Source organism: Phaenicophaeus curvirostris, chromosome 1 (genome assembly GCF_032191515.1).
Source record: "Phaenicophaeus curvirostris isolate KB17595 chromosome 1, BPBGC_Pcur_1.0, whole genome shotgun sequence".
In the NCBI taxonomy this organism is placed as follows: domain Eukaryota; kingdom Metazoa; phylum Chordata; class Aves; order Cuculiformes; family Cuculidae; genus Phaenicophaeus; species Phaenicophaeus curvirostris.
Window position 1 is genome coordinate 75,413,690 of NC_091392.1, and position 25,888 is coordinate 75,439,577.

Genomic DNA, 25,888 nt, shown 5'->3' on the forward strand with positions numbered 1-25,888 from the left:
GTGCAGGTGTGTTTTAGTATTATAAAGATACAATGAGTACAGATTGACTGCAGGGTCGGATTGTCAGAGTAGCAGCTGAAATCTCTGTTCTTGGCAAATAATTGGGCATTTGTACCAGGCTCTTTGTAGGGGAAAAATGCTCCTTGCTGATAGCATGAGCTGGCTATGTCTGCTTCCAAACGTCCCATCTCTCACTTCACAGGGCAACATGTCCTTGCTGCATTCCTCTCTGATGAACCGTGTGCTGTCCCTGTGTATCCCGCATCTCCATTGACTTTGCTTTTAAAGCTTTGTACTCAGCCAGTGAGAGGGGGGAGCAGAGTATTCAGTCCCACTTCTCCCCACATTTAGCTTTAATCCTGCATTTAATTTATTCCTACATTTAGCTTTATTCCCACATAATCCACCCCCTGACTATAGTCACTCAGCTTCACAATGCCTAAAAAGGTTTGGGGATGACTACCTTCCATGGGGCATCCAGTGTATTATCTTCACCTAGCTAGTAAATAAATTAATTTCTTCATCACTATGATATCACTAACAAGACAAAACAAATCAAAGTTAATATCAAAATAACAAGAACATTGTGGAGTATTCTGTTGAGGGTGTCCTTGCCAGTGGGTGACCATTTGAAGTGGGCATCCCACAAATTATGCGTTGCATCCTTCTTCAGTATTTCCAGGACACAGTGCATTAGAGTCTGTTGTCCATCTTCACCAGACCTAGGTTCCATTCAATAGGCACAGGTAGTGCAGAAATCGTTAAGATGGGACAAGTATTGAAGTGAAGTCACACCCTGTAACTTAAAACCGCAAGCACAAATATTTGAATGACTTCTGGTGTCTACAGTAATATTGTAACGAGTTCTCAGACAAACACAAGCTTTGCCAATGTATCTCAAAAATGGCAAAGGTGTTATTTGGTGTCAAGAAAAATGTCTCAGGCCTTGGTGATATTCCTTTCACAGTAATTCCTTGTTGTTCTTACACACTGCACTCAGTCACATCAATAGTTTGCCATTTACCATTCTCCTTTCAGGCCCATGTTCTGTGCTCTAAAGGACAGAGCATGGTCCTGTTATGATTTAATCCTGATACAATAATTTGAGTATATCACATATACTGAATCATTGTGTACAGTCAGCACAAATGCTGTGTCTGGATTACCAATGGGATCAAAGATAACATTTACACATATCACCAGGACTGGAATTATTGTAGGAAATATCCTCCTGTGGGGGAACAGATCATTCAAAGTCAGTTACCAAAGCCAATATTTAAACTCATGTCACTTCTTCCCTAATTGAAACTGGATAAACAGTTGGTTCTGTTGAGGTTTAAATTAGGGGGTTGCACTAGCTCAATTCCAGCCAGGACTGAAAACAGGTGATGCAATATTGAGAGGATTTCTGTGATGATTAACATGTAACAGTTTATAAGGTTGACTCATTCCTCCACAATTAGTAATGGACTTCAAGAAGCAACTCAAGGAAGTGAACAGAAAGCCTACTGATTTCATTAATGGAGGGTCATTTTGCTTCTTTTGGGTTTTAGGGGTTCTTAAGTACCTCACTGGTAGCAAGGGGAGTTTCTTTCATTTGAACGAGTACACGTTCAGGAATCAGCAAGGTAAAACCCCCTAAACATCAGCTTATCCTGGGCTACTTGGTTCATCTGTCATTCCTGATAGCAGAAAAATCCCAGTTATACTGCTAGACAGGGAAAGGGGTCATATTTGGATCCCAACTCATAAGAAAGAGTGCTGCTGTGGGTATAGGAATTGCTGTAGAGGAAAGTTTGCAAACCTGCATTGTATAGTTCATGGCACTGGATCACCATTGATCAGACCAAAATCCCAAGAAAACAATTAATTACTGATGAAGCTTTTATCCCAAAATAGATACTTACTAAAGCAGTACTTAATTTTCATCTTTAGTTTCAAATTGATTCATTATTCAAATGTAAAATAACTTTTAAAAAACATTTAGAAAATGGATTGAAAATATAATATCTGTAACAGTCATGTAAGAGTGGATTTATGATTTGCCTTATAAGGCAGAAGACTTGAAAGCTGATGAAAAAAGGAGAATTTGCGGGGTAGTTTGTAGGATGCATACGTGAGAGTAAAAAAGAAAGCCTGACACTGCAGCTCCAATGACTGTGAGGATGAAAATAGTTTTTTGGGTTTGGCAAAGGAGACTGATTGCATGGCAAGGGAGGTGGCTCCTCTCTGTCCTTGGGGGGAGGTGTACATGATGGGGAAATGTGATCCTGATCCTGCCTCCTAAGCTCTGCTGCTTGATTAAAACACAGATTATTTATAACAGGGAGGAGTCTGAACCATCTGTTGTCACTAAGGAAACCCCATGGAACTAATTAAGTTGCAGGAGAAGTACAGCTGGTAGGCTAGAGAGGCAGAGTATGTGTGGACGGTCTCCCTGATGGAGGGTGATTGTATAAGGCTGATGGATGAGATGATTAAAGGGTACTGGGGGTCCTGGTGTGTTTCCAAGTGTGGAGGATGAAGAGCACCATGGTCTCTGGCTCAAAGGGCAGAGGTGGGGTGGAGGGATTGATCCCTTGGAGAGAGGGGATCTGATTGCCATCCCTACCCCAGAGATCAGTCAACTCACTGAAAGCATATAAAAGGCAGCTTGCTTGCGGCTGATAGTTCCACATCAGCCTTCCCTGATGTTAAAGTTTGCTAACCCAGATAGAATGACCCCCTTAATTAGAGGCTTGCCTGACTCCTTAAAGCTTCATGCAGTGCAAAATTAATGATTCATTAAGGAATACCATGGCAGGGATACCTTCAGCAGGGCCAGGACTCACCTGAGGAGAAATTGCCCAGGAGCTGATTAACTACTGTCAACGTGTGAGGCACACAGGCAGGGAAGGAAAGGTCCAGAGAGACCTTGACAGACTTGACAAGTGGGCCTGTGCGAACTTCATGAAGGCTAAGACAAGGCCAAGTACAAGGTCCTGTACCTGGGTCAGGGCAATCCCAAGCACAAATATAGGCTGGGTGAAGAGTGGATTGAGAGTAGCCCCGAAGAAAAGGACTTAGGCGTGCTGGTGGATCAGAAGCTCAACATTAGCCAGCAAGGTCAGCTTGCAGCCCAGAAAGCCAACTGGACTGCATCAAAAGAAGTGTGACCAGCAGGGCAAGGGAGGTGATTCTGCCCCTCTGCTCTGCTCTCGAGACCCCACCTAGAGTACTGCATTCAGTTCTGGAGTCTTCAGCACAGGAAGGACATAGATCTGTTAGAGTTAGTCCAGAGGAGGCCAATCAGAAGACAGGAGAACCTCCCATATGAGGACAGGCTGAGAGAGTTGGAGTTCTCCAGCCTAGAGAAGGCTATGGTGAGACTTCATAGCAGCCTTTCAGTACTTAAAGGAGCTATAGGAAAGATGTGGAGGGGCTCTTTATCAGGGAGTGCAGGGATAGGATGAGGGGTAAGGTTTTCAAGCTGAAAGACAGGAGATTTAGATTAGATATTAGAAAGAATTTTTTCCTGTGAGGGTAGTGAGGCACTGGAACAGGTTGTCCAGAGAAGTCAGGGATGCCCCATTCCTGGAGGTGTTCAAGATCAGGTTGGATGATGCTTTGAGCAACCTGACCTAGAGGAAGGTGTCCCTGCCTATGACACATGGCTTGGAACTGGATGATCTTTAAGGTCCCTTCCAAAGCAAACCATTAATTCTCAGTCATCTATCTAAACATATCTATTCATCGCATCTAAGTGGGAAGAAGGATTTCTTATCAAGGACTTATGTGCAACAATGAGTAGTACAAATGAGCTAATGCCACTTACGAAAATCTTCATAGTTCTCCAATCCTTTCATGTATATTTCACATTAAGCTTTAAAATATCACCTTATACTTTGCAGTTACCAATGCGTTGCTAACAACCAACCAATCAATTTTTAAAGAACTGTAACAAAGCTCACCACAAAGTCATGACCTAAAGAGCACTAAAATAAACATAAGTATTCAGAAAATAGGTCATCTACACCACTAAGAATTTACTTCACATTCCAAGTAGTTTTCTTCCTATAAAATTACTTCTTATTAATAATAACGTGACTGCTTCTATAAGCCTGATCACAAAGCAGGACTCAGTGGTATTAGGCATCAAACTGAAGAAAAGACAGTTACTGCCTCAAATACATTGTCAATTAACTAAACATGGTATTTGTAAAAGTGAAGATCAGAGCACACAGGGATTATAAGGTTCACTAACACCTACACTCGGAACACAGCAGAAGAAATATTTGGGAAAAAAAGCAAATTTGATGGTGCCTTGCAATGGTGTATAAATGTATGACTTCTGCCTAAACACAACCCAGTATTTTATGGCCTGATACAGCAAGATGTTTTATTTGTATCAGATTGAAGTTCAATAGTTTTCTCTTTCACTTTATCTTCCTGTTTCTTTAAAACCCTGGGGGAAAGAAACAATACTTTTTAGGAAGAAAGTCAATAATATCCGTAAGAGATCAAAACAAAAAAAAATTAACAGTGTTTTGACTTCTGTAAGTAGTTCAGAGGGGACAGATTTACCCATATTTTTACCACTAGCCTTTATATAACTTCAAAAATTCACCTGTCCCTCTCTCTCAGCCCACAGCAAAATGGCAGAATTTGAGCTGTAATGAGCAGAGGGAAGAAAGAAACACATCCACTGTTGTGCTGCAAGGATTTGGCAGCATTCCTTTCCAAGAATATTTCTTCAAACCCCCGTGATCTTCCAGCAAGAACTATCATAATGTCCCAAGTCCTCAGCTTTCCTAGCAACAATTCAGGTGTTTCTGGGCCTATACAGAGCTTCACTAGCTTACACAGGACTCAGTAGGACTAACAGGGCAGGCTACAGGCCAGTTTAAAAAGAATAAATATTTTATCACCGTAAGTTCCTATCAAACCAATCTAACAAACAGCATTCACTCTAATCAGTGTATGGGAAGTCAGGCACATGTAGAACTTATAGATTGTGTTTTCTTCTTACCTGGCTAAATGAAGCATAGATGCATTAGTGTTGTATCCAGAATACGCACTGCATTCATAGAAAATCAAATTGTAATCCTGCAATCAAACAGAAGGACCATTTCAATTAATTTTGCACATTATCTCACTCCATCTTTAAGAAAGCAACACGGCTATATTGAAATATGCAAATAAAGAAACGGAAACAGATCATCTTAGGAAAGATTAGGATTTAGTTCTAGAGCTGACAGCAAAGTGTAACAGAAGAAAACAAATTCAAGTGTGCCTCCCAAACCATATGCATTTCGGAGCAGGTATTTGTCCTGTACAGTGGTTTTTTTGAGCTTGATCTCTCAAAGGCTCAAAGGCAAACATGACTTGTAAGGTACTGAAGTCTTGTCAATTTTTCTTGTGATGATGAGGCAATTACTACATCACTGTCTGGTTGACAAAGAAGGTGAAAATAATTCCCATGACTTTTTTTTTTTTAATCTTGGAAAGCCTCAGCAGAAGTGTCTCTGTATTCAAGACTTTGAAAGCAACATTTTCCAGCAAATGACTGGTTAAAAACCTCACTGAGAAATAACAAATTCATTCTATTTCATTTTTTGCACCTGCTAAATTTTTCCACACCTTCTTTTGCAGTCATCTTGTACCTTTTGGTTTGGTAGCTCCTGGGAGCTTTGCAATTAAACACAATGCAATTAAAAAGATGCCCTGGAAACATTCTCAGCACTTAGTTGAAGCCTTATCACAATAAATACAAGAGATCATCTGTACAAAAGCTTGACCTGGCAGCTGTGATGGCAAGAGAAGTTGAAGAGGCAGTAACAGATATCTGACTACTTTCACAAGATATTCCGTTGCCTCTGTGGCATTACTAAAGGCCATAGCAGACCAGAACAGGGGAGAAATCATGCAATGTTAGTGTTGGGTGGATACAAATATTTTTTTTTAATACTTTTTTTTAAAACAGTATTCCGTAAAATATTTACAATTAAGTAACCCCATGATTCTCTTGTTTTGCTTAGAAAAGTTTTAGGATAAAATCTGATTGGCTCAACTTTCTTGCTAGCTCTGCAAACAGAAGTTTGAAATAATTTTTTTTTTTCTGCTCAGCTGATCAGAACTCTAGTTGAAAGACTACTGTGGTCAGTCTAGCTACTTTATCTCAGCCAGAGAGCAGTACCATTCCTACATCTTCCCACATATAACAAAATTTCACTAGAGGAGAACTGTCAGTGACATTAATGGCTTATTTCTGCCAGTCTGGTGAACATGTCCTTCTCTGAAGAAGTGAGCCTGGAAATGCAAAGTGTCATTCCTTTGAATCAGGGAGGAAACTTTAACTGATAGCATACAGAATGAGAACAAAGTAGCAGAAGGCAGGACACAATAAGCCAGGAATTGCTATCCATCTCCATCCAGGAATTAGCTATCTAATCTGGGAGACAACTGGCAGTTTCTTAATTTTAAAAAGTTACATATAAATCAGCAGACATCTAAAGAATAGGGGGCTGGGCAATTTCTGTCCTATAAAGTAGCATCACTCTGAGAAGAACAGCTCTCTTATTAGTAGTATGTGTATTACAATGGCACTGACAGGTTCATAAAGAAGACACTGTATGAACACACAGTAACAGTCCTCATCCCATGTACAGGCCACAAAGTCAAGGCAGACAAAGGCATTGTCTTATTTTATAGTTGAGGAACAGAGATGAAGAAGGATTTCTTGAGCCATTCAAGGCTATTCAGGAAGTCTTTGCAGGGCCAAAACAAAATCAAGCTGCTTTCACCTATATCATAAGCCAATAATTGGCAGTATTTACCACTTAGACAGAACACTGGCTGTTCCTGGATGCTCTCAATATGATCTGAATATTCTCTTTATTGTTATTGTGCTCAAATGAACTCTTGATCAGTGGATTAAGCAAAGCTAAACAGAAATTTTTTAAACGGACTTTTCCTTCAGCAAACTACTGAAAAAGTCAAACAGACTTCCTTTTTCTTTCTTCTTTTCTTTCTCTCCCTCTCTTTACCTATACTCCCAGTAGCTCTGTCATGAAGAGTTTTAGATGTTTTCTATCAACTCATTCTTCTACTACTTGTGATCATTTTGGGTTGTGCCTGCTCTTTCTCCCTTCAAAGTCAAAACTCCAAAATTCTCCTTTCCATTGTGGTGTTTACACTTTAATTCATCTAGCTACAGATGAGCTTCATTACGGCCCTGCTGTTCCCTGTAATGTCTTCCAGAATCCCTATCCACATTCTATTCCCCCTTTCTTGGGGTATCAGACACATACTGCAACTATCAGTCTTCTCAAATGACAAGAATTACAAGGACTTCCTTCAGGCAGCCATTATTCCTGTTAAAAGTGAACTGTGCTGTCTGCCTTGCAAAAAAGTTGTGTGTCATGCATTATATTAGGAACCCTTGGGTTTCTAGCTGACTTTGTAGTACACTGACTTGTAAGATGTGGGACTGAAGCAAAGCCTGAGTTAATGTAGCTGGGCTGGAACGTCCTCTGAAAGTACATTTTCCTCTCCGGCTATAGAAAAAACTAAGTAAAACCATTCCTATCCTGTGAGAACTTGAAACAGTCCATAAAACTGTTGGGACTGCAGGGTCAATAGGCTAATCTTCGACCACACAAGAACTGGTTCAGGGTTGTTTTCACCAAATATGACTACACATATTTGTATCAGCTCAGCATCTAGTCCCATGTATTTTGGGTCATTTTGGGATTATTCACAAAGCAACTAACTCAGCTGCATTCACTATTAAACACAGTGGCATGTGGTTTTATAGGAATTACATGGCTATTTAGCAAGAACTAATATTTCACTAAAATCCATCGTTCTTAATAACTCAGCAAGCAAATTGTTATAATCTAATCTTATCTATGTTGCTTCTCAATTAACCTATTATTATTATTAATTATCACTTCCCTTAGCTACATCAGGCAGCACATTCAAACACTCAAATGAGTCATTCAGATCCATTCATTTGATTACAACTATCTTTAATTTGACAACTTTCTTTGTTTTACCTACGCAAAATTCTTATTTTCTTGCATGACATGTTAGAATTAATGGCACGGTGGGCTGCGAGTTCTATATATTGGAATGAATCATCTTTGTTTTACTAGTCCAATTTTTTTAAGAGAGCTAAATGACACATAATACACCTACTGGGTCCATTTAGCATTTATGTGTCATTTGTTTTTTCACACAAGGATTCAGTGTTACAGCCTGGACTCCCTCTCAGCCTCCACGATCTCAAAACTATCTGCATTTCAGAGAATCACAGAATCTTTTAGGTTGGAAAAGACCTTTAAGATCATCAAGTCCAGCCCTTAACCTAACATTGCCAAGTTCACCACTAAACCATGACCCTAAGTGCCACATCTACATATCCTTTAAATACCTTCAGAGATGGTGACTCAACCACTTCCCTGGGCAGCCTTGCCAACCCTTTTGGTAAAAAAATTTTTCCTAATACCTTGTCTAAGTTGAGGCTGTTTTGTCTTGTCCTTTCCATGCACAAAAGAAAAAGAAGTTTCCTAAAGGCAGAATCTTTAGGCATGAAGTTCAAGGCTGATATTGCTCTCCTATAAAAACAAAGTAACGAACACAAACCTGAATACAGAGGTATGCTTGTAAGAGGAAGCACGAATAATCAAGACAAGATGAAAAGAGATCTGGCTTTAATTCTTTCAGTTTTAGAGAGGTGCATAGCAGTAATCTTTCCTATAAACCAAGAACAATTGAGCTGCATTTCAAATTCTGAAAACATCCTTTTTGGTTATCAGCAAGCAGAGCTATAATCTATTTTCAAAGGAGAAACAAATATATACATGAAATGTATATGCATATGGTTTAATTCAGGTAAACTCCTACCACCTCAGTTAATTTCTCAGGAATATTGAGATGATTTGTTTCTAAATAAATTAATATTCTACAGGCATTGCTGTATATGCACTGTATAGAGAGATTTGAAAGGAAAATTGATGGGCATGGTACACAGAAATATAAAGATGTATCTGCTATTTGAAGTCCTTTAATGCTGAAATTATGGTCCATGGATCATCAGTGCCCTGGTAGACGCAGACTGTTAACTCTACTTATATCTCTTTGATGGAATGTTACTAAAAGTAAACATGTTTTCTACTCCTACCATAGGAGTAACAGATGGTCTTCTGTGGTTTCACAGGAGGTAGGAGGAAGAAAAGGTCCTCAAATTACCTCTCTGTTAAGAATCCATTCACAGAGAAAAGAGAGGCAGAGGGGAAAAAAGAATGAGGAAATGAAAGAGAGAGAATGAAGTAAAAGGGAGAGAAGAGAGAGAGACAGAGGAGAAGGAGAGAAAATGAGAGTGAATTCTTAGATCTTTTTTTGCACTACTCCTTGTTTCTTCAGCTAGACAGTATTATAACTAATAACACATCAGTGTGATGGCATTCCTAATCCTTAAAAATACTTGTCTGATTAAAATTAATCTGTGTTTCTATGAATTTAGACACATTCAGACTACATTTCAAAACTTTCACCTTTTGTAAGGGCTTTCTCTCTAAGTATAGTACCTTAGCAAGATGCTCTCCCATTCCCATAGGGACCTCACGTTCCTTTTCATTATCAGTTTTATTACCCAACAAAAGCACAGGTACATTCTCCCCAGTTGTCTCCTGCAGAACAAAGAATAAATATCAACTGAGCCATTGCATTTTAAAAAAACACAGATCAAGAGAATAAAAACTAATAAATGTCATGCTGCAAAAAGACATTTAAGACGTCACATCTGAGCCAGGTATGTGCCAGTTTACTTGCAAACATGTCAGAAATTAAAGTTGGATAGGAGGCATGAAAAAGAATGCTAGAGATTGCACTAACTTAGGATTTTTTAGTAACAGTACACAAGTTCATCAGACTCTATATTAAAACAGGACAGAGAAAACTGCCATGCTAAAACCAGCTCTGACTTAGTGTTTTTACAGTCACTGCTTTTCTAATTACATGGACAGGAAAATAATGACAACATCTGGGTACAATTATGCCAAATAAATTACATAACATAGTGGAGAGGTACACAGAATGTGTCCTCAAAATACATAGAATAGACACAAATTAAAATTAATTATGAAAATGGTTAGAATAATCACAATGTGTACATACATAAAAGGCAATGAATGCTGCAGTAGTAAATGGACTGGCCATATTTCTTCAATTTAGTTTGAGCAAACAAAATTAGTCAGTAAAGATGAGTGAACCACTCATCTTGGAAAAAAGATTTTGACCATAATATTTTATTTTTCTGGATCAAAACTTGGAATTCTCCTCCTTTAGCTTTTACCATACGTAAGTATTACAATCAGTGATTTGTTAAGATTATATATTTAATAAGGGCCTGTTATTACATAATGCATGTTACTGTTACTTCAGTAGAGGTTCTCAGATGAGGAATAAATATGCCTGTTTGTAAACATTTGAATGAATGAGTCCTAATTTCAATCAGCAAAGCCATGTCATTAGCCAGGTACTACAAGACATACCCAATAAAATTGAACTAAATGATCTTCACATACCAATTCGTCCCTTACTTTTTCAGTAGCACTGCTCTGCAATAGTGACCAAATAGTCTTTTTTCTCCCTGGAGACCCAGGCCTTTATGGCAGCAGTATAAGTTTTATTTTTATTTTTTTATTTTGGCCACAAGCAAATGCAGCTGCTTGCACTCTACACATGTTGTCTATGAGCCTCAGAGATATATCAAGATTTTAAAAAAAGAGAATTTTTAATTAACTGAAGCCTCTCAGTGGCACGGGCTATGATTTTGTTTTCACACAGCTGAAAAGAGACTATCTGCCACGAGACAACTTACAGCACTAATGTAGATACTACAGCTTTAAGTTTATGGCTTATGTTCACAACACAGTCAACTTCTGGTGAGCTGCATGTTGTCAAACTGCTGTCGATGATCAGTGATCATCAGACCATCATCGCTGATCCAAAGCACCTCCCAGTGTGATCCAGTGAGAATCATCAGCTAGATAACCTTTATGAGAAATCAGAAGACCTTTCCTCACCACTTGTTTCAAGTCCTTAAAACCCTGGAACTGTGGTTTCTTTCATAGATGCAGAGTGTCTAAAAATAGCTTTACTGGTAACGGTTGCAGACCAAAATCACTAACAAAAATGTAATTGTGACAACATAAGAAACATGCCGCATTCTGTTCTTTGTCCTGCTAACACTCCCTGACCAGAAGAAGGTAGAGAATAATGACTACAGATTGTAGATTTAAAGTTATGTCATGTTACCTCAATGCATCTTAGCCACTGCTTTACAGTCGTGAATGTGTCTTTCGCTGTTATGTCATACATTACAATGACCCCATCAGCTTTTCTGAAAAACTGCTTGGTGATGCTTCGGTACCTATAAGAACGAACCTGTTTATAGCTGTCTTCAACAGGAGTAGGAATCCAACAATATAAGTAAAATTTTACAGTAATTCACCACCACCACCCCTGCCAAAGGAAGTTGTTGCCATACAGTTTCTTCTAATCAACTAGTCTTAGTATGGGTTAAACCCCTGTTAATTTGCTTTACGTATGTATTCTAATATTCTATTCTAGACAAGGGATTAGCTGTAATACTGATCTCCAGTGCGGATCCTCTTTGAACGGTAAGGCTTATTATGAACTGTAGTAAGCAATCTCAGTCTTCTTGAATCATCAGACCCCTTTTCTCATGCAGCAGAAGATTAATAAGGGACATTGCTTCCATAAATCACTGCAACAGCAAATAAATTCTTTGCAAAAACTATTTACGAAATTAAGGGTTTGAAAAAGGTCCCTCTGCCTCACTTAACTGATTCTGGGTTAGTCTGGATTATCAGCTGCAGATCTCACACTCTCCCATCCTCTTTCATTTTAAGCTTGGAGCAAAAATTCCCCCTCACAAAGTGTTCTGCCTAAAGCTAGCTACGTTTCTGCTTGGGGACTTTTTCCCAAGCTTCCTGTGGAAAACACCATTACCATCCTTGCTTTTAGTAACAGAAAACTGTAAAACAGGTGAGGAGATATGGAAGAAAATTACTACTGAAAACTTAGATAAACCTTGGGAAACCTTCATCTGCAATGGGATTGTTTTGGTGGAAAAAAACTGGCTTTTAACTCTTCAGGCATTTTCTGCTTTAGAAATTGTTCTAGGTACATTTTAAAATCAGCCTTCCTCTTAAAGATATCCCGTGGTATGAAGCTATTAGAAGATTCAATAAGAATATCTTTTACATCTGTAGTTTTTCAGTGGACACTTAGCACAAAACCAGCACTTTATTGCTGCCAGGGAAGGTTCTACACCATGAATTCACTGGCTCTATAGGAATACTCCTATATTTGTTCATCTCTCAAGAAGCAGGATTAGGTCTATGCTTACTAATATTCCAACAGATGATTCAAGGAAGCAAAACCTTAGAATATATACTGGTTTTGGCTAGGATAGAGTTATAATTCATTGTACTGGCTTGTAGCATGCTGTGTTTGGATTTGAGATCAAAAAAGTGCTGATAACACACCACTTCAGCTACTCTTCCAGGGTGTTTATACAGATTCAAGGCCTTTTCTGCTTCTCAGACTGCCCTGCTAGTGGGCTGGGGTGCACAAGAACCTGGGTGGGAAACACATGGGACAACTGACTCCAGCCGAGCAAATGGATATTTCATACACTGTAACGTTGTGCTCAGCAATAAAGCTGTTGGGGGGGTTGGGGAGGAGGAGACGACACTGGCTGTGGCTGCAGTTGCTCAGGGCCTGGGCCTTGGTTGGTGGTGAGCAAAATTCTTTTCCATTACTTGTTTCTCTTGGTATTGTTTTTTTATCCTCTTTATTGGTTTTGGCTTTTTTTTTTTGTGGTGGTAGTGGTGGTGGTTTAGGATTTTTTTATTATCAAACTGTCTTTATTCCAACATGAGTTTTCTTACTTTCACTGTTCGGATTCTCTCCCTCATCCCACCAGGCAGGGGAGTGAGCGAGCAGCAGTGCAGTACTTAGCTGACTACCAGGGATAAACCACAACAGAGTATTCCTCACCGTTCCTGGCCAGCAGTGTCCCAGAGTTGCAGGGCTACTTTGGTATTATCTACTGTGATGGTTTTCACATTGTAATCCACACCTATAACAGAAATACAAGGTAGGTTGTCTCTTTACATGCTCAGTTTGATCTTTGAAAAGCTGATCCAGCAAATAACAATTTCAGAAAGGTAACAACATAGATCCTACATTACAAATTATGTCCATAGTCTCTACCTATCAGAGAACAAGAGCTTTTATTTGTCACAAGTTCTTCAGTAATAAAATACTAAACATTTACAGAGTACTTGAGTTTTGTAAAAGCTGTAATATAGGTAACTTTCCAAATTAGGGTAAATGAGTCAAGGGTCCATTTGACAGTCCACAGTAAACTAAACCATTTAGCCTGGAATTTATGCTGCATAATTTCAGTTGCCTGAAATTTGAGCATTTAAGTCTGAGCTAGCCACATAGGCACCTTCTACTGTTAGTGGAAAAACACAAGCCACCAAACTAAGGGGACAGTGGAACCCAAGATAAATGCTGAATCCTCTTTAGGATATGGCAGATGAACTGAGTATAGTTTGGTTAGTCCCTTAATTTTTATGTGGCTAAATGAAAGTGAGCCAAAAATAAATTTATCTCAAATTTTAAATGAGCCCTCTCCCAAGGCCCCTAACCTGTGATAAGTATCTTCCACATATTTATAAGAATCATTAGAGTCTCAAATATTAATCAGTCATTGCTTCCTCCTAATGACAACCTGCATTTTCTTGTATCACACTGTACTGTCTCATAAAATCACAGAATCATAGAATAATTTGGGTTGGAAGGGAACTCAGTAGGTCATCAACAACTTATTTGGGGCAATCTTCCACATGAATGGGATTTTTAACTCTAGCAGTAATGAAGAAGCATCCAAGCCCATGTTCTTTCAGTGGGCAACTAAGCAATCTGGATATATATCCTCATATATCCATTGCTTATATCTCAAGGGAAGAAATTTGAGCTGTTCCATAGAAATTCAATGAGAACATTCTTCTCCAGGTCGTTCACTTGATTTTTCAACTACCTGTATCATGGCAGTGATAATCAAACCTGTGAAAGTCATAGATGTGATAATTAAAATCAAAGCTATAACAAATGCTTTCTTGCCTTTGCACTTGCAAGAATATTGGATGCCACAAGATGAATAGGTGCTTTTCCTCTGCAATCTCCAGGCAATAGTATACACTGTATAAGACCTCAGGGTCTAGGCAAGTGTTATCAGCCTTTTACAAGACACAGACAAGACATAAAACCAGACTCTTGAATGTAGATAATTGCCTATAGGTGTCCCAGATCCCCTTACAGTTAAGATCTAGTCTATTCAGAACAAGGAGTCTAGGAAATTACTAAGCTCACCCTGAAGTAAGCATCAAGAGTCAGATTAATTGATTTCTAAGCTGCTCTGCCTGCATTGATTTGGAGAGGATGACAGGCTAGATTTCAGCTGTTTGCTCACAGGTGCTTAGTGCTATTTGAGATGTTATTTGGTATTCAAAATGTCTGTCTCATTCTGCTAGGACACTCGGGAAAACTGCTCTCTTCCAAAGCAGCAGCTGAAGGCTGCATGTTAAATACTTTATATTACCAAAATTAATTTAAAGCCCTATGCTAAGACCTTAGATCTTCCCCGATTCTAATGTGAACGCAGACACTCAACATATCAGTAGAAATTTAAACTCCATTGACTATATCTACCCTGTGAGCCAAGGGACCTTACAACGACTGGACACCTGAACGCTCTTAGATTGTTAAAAATACAAGACAAATAAATTAATTTAAACACCTTTTAATGTGAACAAGTTTTATTTCATGTATGTTCCAGAATAAGCAAGGCCTAAATACAGACCAAATATAATCTGGTCATTTATGGTAACCCTTGCACTGCAATAACCTATACTTAGGGGTTTTGTGTCTGACTTCTGAAAGTTTTGTTAATACTTCAGGCAATGCAAGTACAACGTAGGCTAGGAAATATTTGGCTTTGAAAACACCGGCCCAACATATTTCTTTGGTGCTTAGCATAATGCTAAATCATCAAATATAATTTGTCTGTTCTACTTCCTCTTTAAAACAAAATCAGATTACTCAGAGTGATAAAGATGGGATATGGAGGTGGGATGGTTAGTACAGTGCAGTCCAGAGGACAGTGTATCAGCTTCAGAACAGTGGCATCTGCAAGAAAATTCTAACTTCACTGAAATCAATAGGATGTTTTCTGATTTGTTTCAGTGCAGCTAGAATTTCAGTATGGAATCTACCTTGAAGCCTCTGCATCAATTATTTACTTCTCAGTTTAGGAGAACTCACTTTGCATGCCCTTTCCTTTTGGATAATGGCTTTTGCAACATCGTAACACAGGGCCTGATCTCAGTAGAAGCTGCTAAGTACTGTTTGAACAAAAATAATAACAATAATAATGTTTAAGAAACTTACCTACAGTAGCAGCTGTGCTTGGGGAAAAATGATCTTCACAAAATCGCCTTAAGAATGAAGTTTTTCCAACACTTGAATTACCCACAAAAATAATCTTGAATAAGTGGTCTGGGACAGAGTTTATTCTCTCCTCCTTCAAGTAAGAGCAAACATTAGTCTCCAATTGTTCTCTAAATCGTGTTGCCTCTCTAATTTACCTTGTTTAGAAGGCTAACTGAGGTGGGAATAAAAAGAGATTCAATCCTATCATGTTATCCATTATTCATAAAGCAATATTCTGTTTCTTAAAATAACTCAGCATTTCAGATGTCTGAAATGCATCATCCTAGATCACTTGAAGTGCAGTGATTTGGACTGAGTACTAGAAGTATACTGAATATGAACCTTGACGTGAGACTGCATTGTGAAATGCATGAAATTGCCAAAAAAATATGGATTATGTTCATCTTTGCAAATCAAAACCCATAAAGCTTCACATAGTCTGCTCAGGAGTTTATCCCACATCAATGGCACATTATTACCTAGATAACAGAAGCAAAGTGATAATTATTTGGTTTATGCCATCTATCAACAGATTCTTCTCTCTGCCACTACCGTGGAGTCAAGAGCTTCTACAGAATTACTGCTTTTATATATCTGCTTAACATTACAGGAAGAAGCATGGGGGAAGGTTTTTAAGCAGAAAGAAGAACAATTTGTTCTGACTATCCATGTCCTGTTTACTGCAAGGTAAGCTAAGTGGATGCTGAAGACAATATTTGTATTCTCTGTCCCAAGACCTTTTTTTGTATACCAGGAGTTGCTTGGGAAAGAACTGTAGCACCAGCTGGTTTGCAGGGGATGCCCTAGCTGCCCTCTTATCTTATTTTGTACGAATGAGAGGGAGGAAGAGGGAGATCATAGAATCATAGAATCATTAGGTTGGAAAAGATCCACAGGATCATTGAGTCCACCTGTCTTGCAAATACCTCCAGGGATGGTGACTCAACCACCTCCCTGGGCAGCCTGTTCCAGTTCCCAATGACCCTTTCCGTGAAAAATTTTTTCCTAATGTCCAGCCTGAACCTCCCCTGGCAGAGCTTGAGGCCATTCCCTCTTGTCCTGTCCCCTGTCACTTGGGAGAAGAGTCAAGCTCCCTCCTCTCTACAACCTCATTTCAGGTAGTTTAAGAGAGCAATAAGGTCTCTCCTCAGCTTCCTCTTCTCAAGGCTAAACAACCCCAGCTCTCTCAGCCTCATAAAACTTGTTCTCCAGTCCCTTCACCAGCTCCGTTCCTCTTCTCTGGACTCGTTCCAGAGCCTCAAAATCCTTCTCGTAGCGAGGATCCCAGAACTGAACACAGTATTTGAGGTGCAGTCTCACCAGTGCCGAGTACAGAGGGAGAATAACCTCCCTGGATCTGCTGGTCACGCCGTTTCTGATACAAGCCAAGATGCCATTGGGCTTCTTGGCCACCTGGGCACATTGCTGGCTCATGTTCAGTCGGCTGTCAATCAACACTCCCAGGTCGTTCTCCTCCGGGCAGCTTTCTAGCCACTCTTCCCCTGGTCTGTAGCACTGCACAGGGTTGTTGTGCCTGAAGTGCAGGAACGAGCATTTGGCCTTGTTAAACCTCATGCCATTGGACTCAGCCCAGCGGTCCAGCCTGGTTAGATCCCTTTGGAGAGCCTCCCCACCCTCCAGCAGATCCACATTCCACCCAGCTTAGCATCATCCACAAACTTACTTAGGGTGCATTCAATGCCTTCATCCAGGTCATTGATAAAGACATTGAACAGGGCTGGACCCAGCATTGAGCCCTGGGAGACACCCCTTGTGACTGGCCTCCAGCTGGAGTTAACTCCATTTACTACCACTCTCTGGGCCCGGCCATCCAACCAGTTTTCCACCCAGGAGAGTGTGCACCTGTCCAGGCCAGAGGCTGACAGTTTCCTAAGCAAAATGCTGCGAGAAATTGTGTCAAAAGCTTTACTGAAGCACAAGAAAACTACGTCCAGATAGTAATTTTGTTCTTAATGCTGCAGGAGTAAGACCATGGATGCTCCTGGCATGAGTTTGTTGAGGAGGGGGTTTTGAGGAGGGAGAGATTGAGACTGCTGACTTCAACTGCCCAACAGTTCTTTGAATGAGACATTGAAATCTGGCCTTGCAAAAGTTTTCTTCAAATATACTGAAGCCTTACAGAAAGAAACAAAGACAATACAGAGTGGCACTTCAGGCAGAAAAAAATATAAAACCTTGAGATGCTGCCTTCCTTAGTAGGAAAAAAATTCATTCACTGCTGTAAATGTCAGGGACAAAAATACATGTCTCTTTCATGAGCTGGGCTAATAGCCCGTAACAACTAAACAGAGATTTCTCATTGTTCCCTTCTTTTCTATTAAAATCTCAAGTTCCACTGCAGCTATAGGCTGCTAGTAATACACATACATCTATATAAAGCACATTTTCAGTTCTACTGAAAAACGTTCCCAGCTTATGAGTCTGCATGCTCTAGTAAATAAAACAAGTTAACATACAATCATCAGCTTGGCGCCATTTTCACAGTGCTTCTGAGAACAGTAACCAACTACATGGACTACATGACCTGAAATACCTTGTCCCTAGTGGTCATACACACCTCAGTAGCACTAAGACACCAGAGGCCTTCAGCTCACCTCCCAACATAACACTTACTCACTTTTTATTGAGATCTAGAAAGTTGACTGATGAAAATCCCCCTAATAATCAAACTTGATTCTAAAACTGCACCTGAACACTATACTAAGGTATGAGCTACTTCATAGCCTGCTTCAACAAAATGCTGACGAGAAAATGAAATAGAAGAGGGAATAAATTTACTTTAGTTTACAACACAGTCTGAAAAAATTCTCCCTAGATGTGTCTTTTGAGTGGCTCGCACATAAACAGTATCCAGGTCAAGTAACATGCCTAGCTTTTGTGCAATTTAACACAAATGTGGAAGATGGCTGGTATAAACCTAGTGGTTTATACTCTCTATTGAAAGAAGAGGGGGAGAGGAATTGCATTTTAGGCTCAGGTTTTGGACAGAAAATCTTGCTTTAATCTCCATTATGGTTCCTTCAGGTGTTTTCTCAGTCACATTTCTGCTCATGCTAACTACAGCTGCATCTTGACAGCCACTCAGAAAAATGTTTAACCTGACTGCTAATTCTCAGACAAAAGAATAGCTGCTGGCCTCATGTACTGCTGCCGATTCTTTCGGAAGTCATCTTCTATAGGAGGGAAATGCACCTGTTCATTTCTAAAAGGAAAAAAAAAATACATTGGTTCTACTTTCCTGTCAGATGCAGTAGACCATAAAGGATTAGCAGCTAAATGACTACAAATATATGGTGAGCAGGAAGGCTTAATGCCAGCAGTAAGGGGCCTGAGTTCAGTACAATAAGCAATGAGATCATGGAATACAGTAATACAAAACTAAGTAGATTACAGGAATACAAACAGTAATGAATTTTAAAACACAGGTTGTCTCAGAGCCTTCACCTTACTAGTGAAAGAATGACAAGACTTCATATATGAGTGAGCTATATATGCAACAACTGCATGGAATCATTCTGCCTCCTTTGCACAAGTATTTATAGAGCCTATGTTCCTTTATACTGCAGATCCGTTGAGCAGCCAGCAAGACACAAAGTGAGAGAAGGAATGGGTGCAGAAGACCTGTGACTCACACCCCATAATTCAATGACACAGCAAGCAGGGAATTATCTTTTTCTGAAGTCTCCTTCAGCTCCAGTTCAGGAGTATATGCAAAGCTGCCCTGAAAATGCTTACTAATTCAATACTCCCAGCTCAGGCATGCTGTCAGGAGAGGGAATCAGTGTGCAAGCACTTGATGGAACAAGATTCTGTGATTCTGTGATTATTCTGTGAAGATCACTTCTGATGTCTAAATCTCATGGTCAAAAAGTGGTGATCCCAAGAACCACCATTTAAGAAATGCAAAGCTGTATTAGAAATTCATCAGACTGCAGCAGGAGTATGGAAGCAAATGAAGCACTACTCTCACAAAAGGGCAGTGGCCAGACATTTACACATCCTAGAAACTGCCCTAAGTAATGGAATCCCATCAATTCAATGGCCACTGGCAGGCCTAGTCAGATGGCCAAGAAGACCATGCGGGACCATGCACATATTTCAGTGCCAAATGGACAGAGAGCATATCAGAAGGGAGTATTCTGCTGGTTTTTTTTAACTAAACTTTAAATAATAAGCAAAAGACCTACTCAAACTAAGGCTGGGCTAAGGCACTGACATTTCATAGGAAAAAAAAGTCCCAGTTCTAAATGGCCTTTAGAAATGTTTATCCTCATGATGTTTCTTTAGAAACAAAATGCTTTCAACAAGTAGGCAGGAGCCATGTTACAGTTTCTTCTGTCCCCTTCCTGCTCGCTCTCAACTAGTTTGTGGAGGGGGAAGTATACAAGAAACAATATCAGAGGGAATGCCCAGTTCCTATCCAGCTGAGAGGACGTGCTTTCAAAGAGCATGACTGCCAAAACAGAGCAGGCAGCACAGGTTTGTCCTAGCTTGATGTGATTATCTACCTGGCTTTTGCTGTCCTAAAGTCCAATAATGTCATATTTCGAAAATGGGATAGAAAATAAGTCATACAGCCAAGGAAAAAATATGCATTGTATTACATAATTTCCAAGAATGAAGCTGTGTTCTGTCCCAACTCTTTTTATTAAAATACACCACTTAGAGATTATTATGTAATCAAAGCATATCATGATTTTTTAAGATATGCTTGCTTCTTCTAAAAGAATTATATCATTATGACAAAGCATACCTATTTTTCCTATACTTTAATCTTTTAAATATGTGCTTCAAGAATCCAAAAATGAGTAATACTTAACAGTGATAAAAATTAGAAAACAAGCACACTTAGCTCTGAAGCTATAGCAGTGCAAGAAGGACTTTTCACTCCAAAGAAATGTACCTTCCAACACATTGCTTAATGAACGCATGGTGAATTAATTGTTAACATGTACATACAAGTTAGAGCAGAAAAATAAATCTGGATTTCATTTTGCTAACTAAAACCCTTCTTGAAAAAAATTAAAAGTAATTTGCTGTCATTATTTCTCAGATAGTGTGACAGCTACCAAACCTGACTCAAAAGTATCAGGATATGAAAAATGTTACTTTTTGGCATGAAAAAAAATCCCAATTTTTCCAAAAAGAGTTGCTTCTTTTTTTAGGCAATTGCTACCTTTCAGTGGAACTCCTTCTGTCATCTGTTAAAAGACTTAACTCCACTTTTCCTAAACAGTCCTTCAGACATAAGTCTATGCACACATTGTCTGCAGTTACCACCTCTTTTGGCTGAGTTTCTCCTTCTTTCCACCTTCAACTTTTATTTGCAGTATATTTTCATCTCCCTCTTCATGCAATGTCTTAATTTGTCATGCTCTAACTTAAAAATAGAAAACAAATCATTTCAGATTCTAAGAATAATGCATTATGCTTCAGCACAAATTAATCTTTTCCAAGGTCCTTTAGAATAGAATAGAAAAATTCCAGTTAGAAGGCACCTACAACAGTCATCCAGTCCAACTGTCTGACCACTTCAGGGCTGACCAAATGTGAAAGCATGTTGTTAATGTTATTGTCCAAATATCTGTTAAACACTGATAGGCACGGGGCATCAACCTCCTCTCTAGGAAGCCTGTTCCAGTTTTTGACTGCCCTCTTGGTAAAAAATTGCTTCCTAATGTCCAGTCTAAACCTCCTCTGTCGCAGCTTCGAACCATTGCCACATGTCCTATCACTGCATATGAGGGAGAAGAGACCAGCACCACCTTCTCCACTTCCTTTCCTCAGGAAGCTATAGAGAGCAGTGAGGTCACCCCTCAGTCTCATTTTCTCCAAAATAGACAAACCCAGAGGCCTTAGCTGCTCCTCACAGGATGTGTCTTCTAGCCCTTTCACCAGCTTTGTTGCCCTCCTTTGAACACATTCGAAGTATCTTAATATCCTTCTTAAATTCTGTGCCTAGAACTGCAATCAAGGTGAAATCCCTATTCCCCCCTTACATTTGACACGTTTTTCTTCCCTACAGGCTGCTCTTCAGAAGATGATGGTGAGTGTTCCATTGATTGTTCTGTGTTTTTCTTATCTATTTCCATCTCAGAAGTATCCTCAGCTTTTCCAGTCCACTTGTCCAGCTTCTTATCAACCAGCCTGTCAAGAAGCTGGGGTAGGTGATCTTCCTCAATTGATATTATTCTTTGGAGATGCAACGCTTTAGACATTCCTCCAGTGGCTCCAGCACCAGAGAAATTTCCATGCAGTCCAGAATTTCTTCTCTTTGAGTTATTGAAAACATCGTCTTCTTCAAATGAACAGCTATGCAGAGAAAAAAGGTAAGCACAGCGCAAAAATACATTAGATCTAGATTCCTATTATTTTATTCCACTGTTACTGAATTTAATGTCCCATGCTTATTACTACTTACAGCAGGCATAGTAGACCCAGTCCAATGCCTACTGAAAAGTCAGTTCATCATACAATGTATATATATATACAGAATGCTTGATAAATGCAAGCATGAAATAAAAAAAGATAACAACTTCTGGGGAAAACCTGAACCAGAAAACAAAACAGAAGCTCAGCCTCATTTCTAACCTTATCAAATAGTAGTAAAGTAAATTTCTCTGTTGTGATTTCCTACGCCCTACCCCCTCTGTTCTGGAAGAATTAAAACAACCCCCCAAACTTTCTATGTGTATTCTAATGCTCTCTTTAGCAGGCAGGAGGGAGATGGTTTTGTTTAGTACAGATTAAAAAAAAGACTAAGTGGGGATCCAACAGGAAAGTGTAAATAAAATAGGTCCAGAGTCTTCTCAGACATGTGCAATGACCACAGATGCAAGCTGCAGTAAGAGAAATACTGACTTGATACAGTGAACAACATTTCTTCATGGGACTGGGGCAGTGAGGGGACAGGTGCCTAAAGGGGCTGTGGGACCTCCATCCAGATGTTCAAACACTGAACTGAACAAGGCCTAAGCAACCTTATCTTATTTTGGAGTTATCCCTGTTTGAGCAGAAGATTTGACTAGAGACATCAGAGGTACTTCCCACCAAAATTTTTCTATGACTTCTGTGCCAAAATTGCTTTTGCCAATTACATTCCACTCCTCAACACTGAACTCACAAAAACATGTCTCTCAAAGTTTTCACTCTTTATGAGCTCAATCTTAGAGAGACGTTGTCTTAACTGTTATTTTAGAGTAAAATACTAGTCTTCTTTCCAATTCCTCTTTTCTCAAAGGAGACAAGCTAGTGTTCCATCTTGTTTCTGCCAATTACAAGTTTATATCCAGACAGTTGAAAATTAAACTTTTTGTATTTTACTAGTTGCACATCCCATACTTTACAACTGCTGTCCTCCACAATGAGAGAGGAAGAGGAGGTACACTCTTTCAGGGAGTTACCAGGGACATTGTACCACATCAGCATAGGATAATGGGCAAGTTTTTGCACCTCCCAGCCCATACCCATCCATAATTGGGAAGACTTTTGCCTCTGCAGACAGTACACTTACTTATGTGAAAGTTTGACTCTTTATTTCCAAATTTCTTAAAAAGCACAGTGATCTTATACTGACAGACACTTCAGAAATACATGCTTTGAAAAGTCCAAAGATATCAGAATGAAAACACTCCATATCATTTTTCTTTAAGCCTCATCATACTCAAACAGGAAACACATGAAAAAAGCACTTACTTGTTAGGCAGCATCTTGTCTTCTATGTATTTCCCAATGACAGATCCTGATCTTTGCTTCCAGCTGGCTTTTGAAACACTTGTTTTACATTTCTGCAGAAATACAGAATAATTCTTAATAATTTACTCCTCTTGTTCATTTTCATTAACTGCGTTCATTCCTAATGTTTAAAAAATGCAATGAATACAAAGAAAAAAATTTAAAAAATCCTAGAGGTATAAGTGTTTCAAGATTCTGATCAACAAACAATCAAAACATGGAAACTCCAGGTATGTAAGAATTCATCTTCTTTGTAAACTAAGTGGAGCACAATAAAACAGCATAGTGTAACGAAAAGAAGTCAATATGGTGATTTACACTAGCAGCTAGTCTCCTTAAGCCAGGGTACTTCTGGAACTTCTTAGGGGCCCATTCTCTGCTCGTAAATAAAAAATTAACGTGACCTGTTCTTACCCAGTACTGACAGGTATTCAGGTACTGATTCAGGTACTCAGATAGTGTACTGCTGTATAATCATTTCAGGATATTAGGATATTATTATACTCTTGACTGAACAGATTACCACAATTTAATTGTTCAATTTTTATGTTATTTCATTCCCTCATGACTGCATCCTTAGCTTCTTACAAAATACATTCACGTCACTCAAGACAGCTCCAACTATATTATTCTAAAAATTTAGCTCTTAAAATTGTTCAGTAAATTTAAAAATCTTCTCAAGTGAGAAAAAAGACAATATAAATTAAGAATGGGGCAAGACTGAAGTACTACAAGTGTCTATCCCCTCGCACAGTCTTCTGACCCCCTTGTTTTGAGGCTGTTCTGGTATGTGTTTGCTCAACATTAGGTTTGAAAATATTACTTGCTTTACCTGTAAAAACATGTCACGTTCATCTCTGAGATGTTTGTTCCTCTCCCTGTAGAGAACACAAGTAAAAGAAATACTGAGGCCAAGTATTCAGAAATGTTGACTTTTCTACTTAACACTAACAAGCATAGTAGACAGCTGGCAGTGTAAAAGGTAAGACAAATGCACTTCACTTTGGCATATCTCCACCCTTAATCATGCTTTATTTATATTCTCATCACAAACAGTTCTCTGCCTTGGCCATTGTATCTCTAGAAGGGCCATGTTGATTAAAGACAGATGGCATCTGGCCCTCGTTCTGTAGTTTATCAAAACAAATGTCTTAACCCATAGAAATCACTTCCGGTAAATATGCCTTAATTTGCTCTAAATCTGACATTCAAAGCTTTCCAAAGTAAAGATAACTTCTTAATGTCACCGTCCCTATTCATATGGTGACAGCTGTGAAGGTCCTCCCCTCTGAGGGCTACGGTTGTGGGTGTCATGGAAAAGTCTTTCTAGGAAAATTACCATCTTCCATTCATTATTCAGAAGAGATGATAACGTCAAGGAATGCAGACTCCATGACATCAGCCATCTCTGATTAGATCTGACAACATACTGGTTTAGTACATCATTCACTGTTTCCATCTGTTGCTGTCCTGGCCACAAACAGTGAATAGAAACAAACTCTGCTGTCAGATGTTTCTATCTTTTCTTTCTATTCCCCAGGGCTCAGTGCTGGGTCCAGCCCTGTTCAATGTCTTTATCAATGACCTGGATGAAGGCATCGAGTGCACCCTTAGCAAGTTTGCAGATGACACTAAGCTGGGTGGAAGTGTCGATCTGCTGGAGGGTAGGGAGGCTCTGCAAAGGGATCTGAACAGGCTGGACTGCTGGGCTGAGACCAACAGCATGAGGTTTAACAAGGCCAAATGCTCGTTCCTGCACTTGGGGCACAATAACCCTGTGCGGTGCTACAGACTAGGAGAAGTCTGTCTAGAAAGCTGCCTGGAGGAGAGGGACCTGGGCATGTTGGTTGACAGCCGACTGAATATGAGCCAGCAGTGTGCCCAGGTGGCCAAAAAGGCCAATGGCATCTTGGCTTGTATCAGAAACGGCGTGACCAGCAGGTCCAGGGAGGTTATTCTCCCTCTGTACTCGGCACTGGTGAGACCACTCCTCGAATACTGTGTTCAGTTCTGGGCCCCTCACCACAAGAAGAATGTTGAGGCTCTGGAACGAGTCCAGAGAAGAGCAACAAAGCTGGTGAGGGGGCTGGAGAGCAGGTCTTACGAGGAGCGGCTGAGAGAGCTGGGGTTGTTTAGCCTGGAGAAGAGGAGGCTGAGGGGAGACCTCATTGCTCTCTACAACTACCTGAAAGGAGATTGTAGAGAGGAGGGTGCTGGCCTCTTCTCCCAAGTGACAGGGGACAGGACAAGAGGGAATGGCCTCAAGCTCCGCCAGGGGAGGTTTAGGCTGGACATTAGGAAAAAATTCTTCACAGAAAGGGTCATTGGGAACTGGAACAGGCTACCAGGGAGGTGGTTGATTCACCTTCCCTGGAGGTGTTTAAGGGACGGGTGGACGAGGTGCTAAGGGGAATGGTTCAGTGTCTGATAGGAATGGTTGGACTCAATGACCCAGTGGGTCTCTTCCAACCTGGTTATTCTATGATTCTATGATTCTATGATCTCTGGCCCTGTTACCAGCAGCAGGCAAGATCACACTACTTGAAGTAGCCTATGGGAA

The 25,888-nt window shown here is 39.8% G+C and overlaps 1 protein-coding gene across 1 annotated transcript in view; it reads right to left on the reverse strand.

The window, feature by feature from the left end:
- Window positions 1-3,426: 3,426 nt before the first annotated feature.
- The window catches only part of CRACR2A (calcium release activated channel regulator 2A), a 54,139-nt gene continuing 31,677 nt past the window's right edge, over window positions 3,427-25,888 (reverse strand). Inside the window, exons 9-17 of the mRNA XM_069865317.1 lie at window positions 24,161-24,206; window positions 23,290-23,381; window positions 21,594-21,906; window positions 15,532-15,664; window positions 13,072-13,153; window positions 11,302-11,416; window positions 9,570-9,671; window positions 5,009-5,085; window positions 3,427-4,444 (exon numbers count right to left, since the gene is read on the reverse strand). Of these exons, the coding sequence (XP_069721418.1) occupies window positions 4,354-4,444; window positions 5,009-5,085; window positions 9,570-9,671; window positions 11,302-11,416; window positions 13,072-13,153; window positions 15,532-15,664; window positions 21,594-21,906; window positions 23,290-23,381; window positions 24,161-24,206 (1,051 nt within the window). The 3' untranslated portion in view covers window positions 3,427-4,353. The remainder of the gene's footprint in view (window positions 4,445-5,008; window positions 5,086-9,569; window positions 9,672-11,301; window positions 11,417-13,071; window positions 13,154-15,531; window positions 15,665-21,593; window positions 21,907-23,289; window positions 23,382-24,160; window positions 24,207-25,888) is intronic.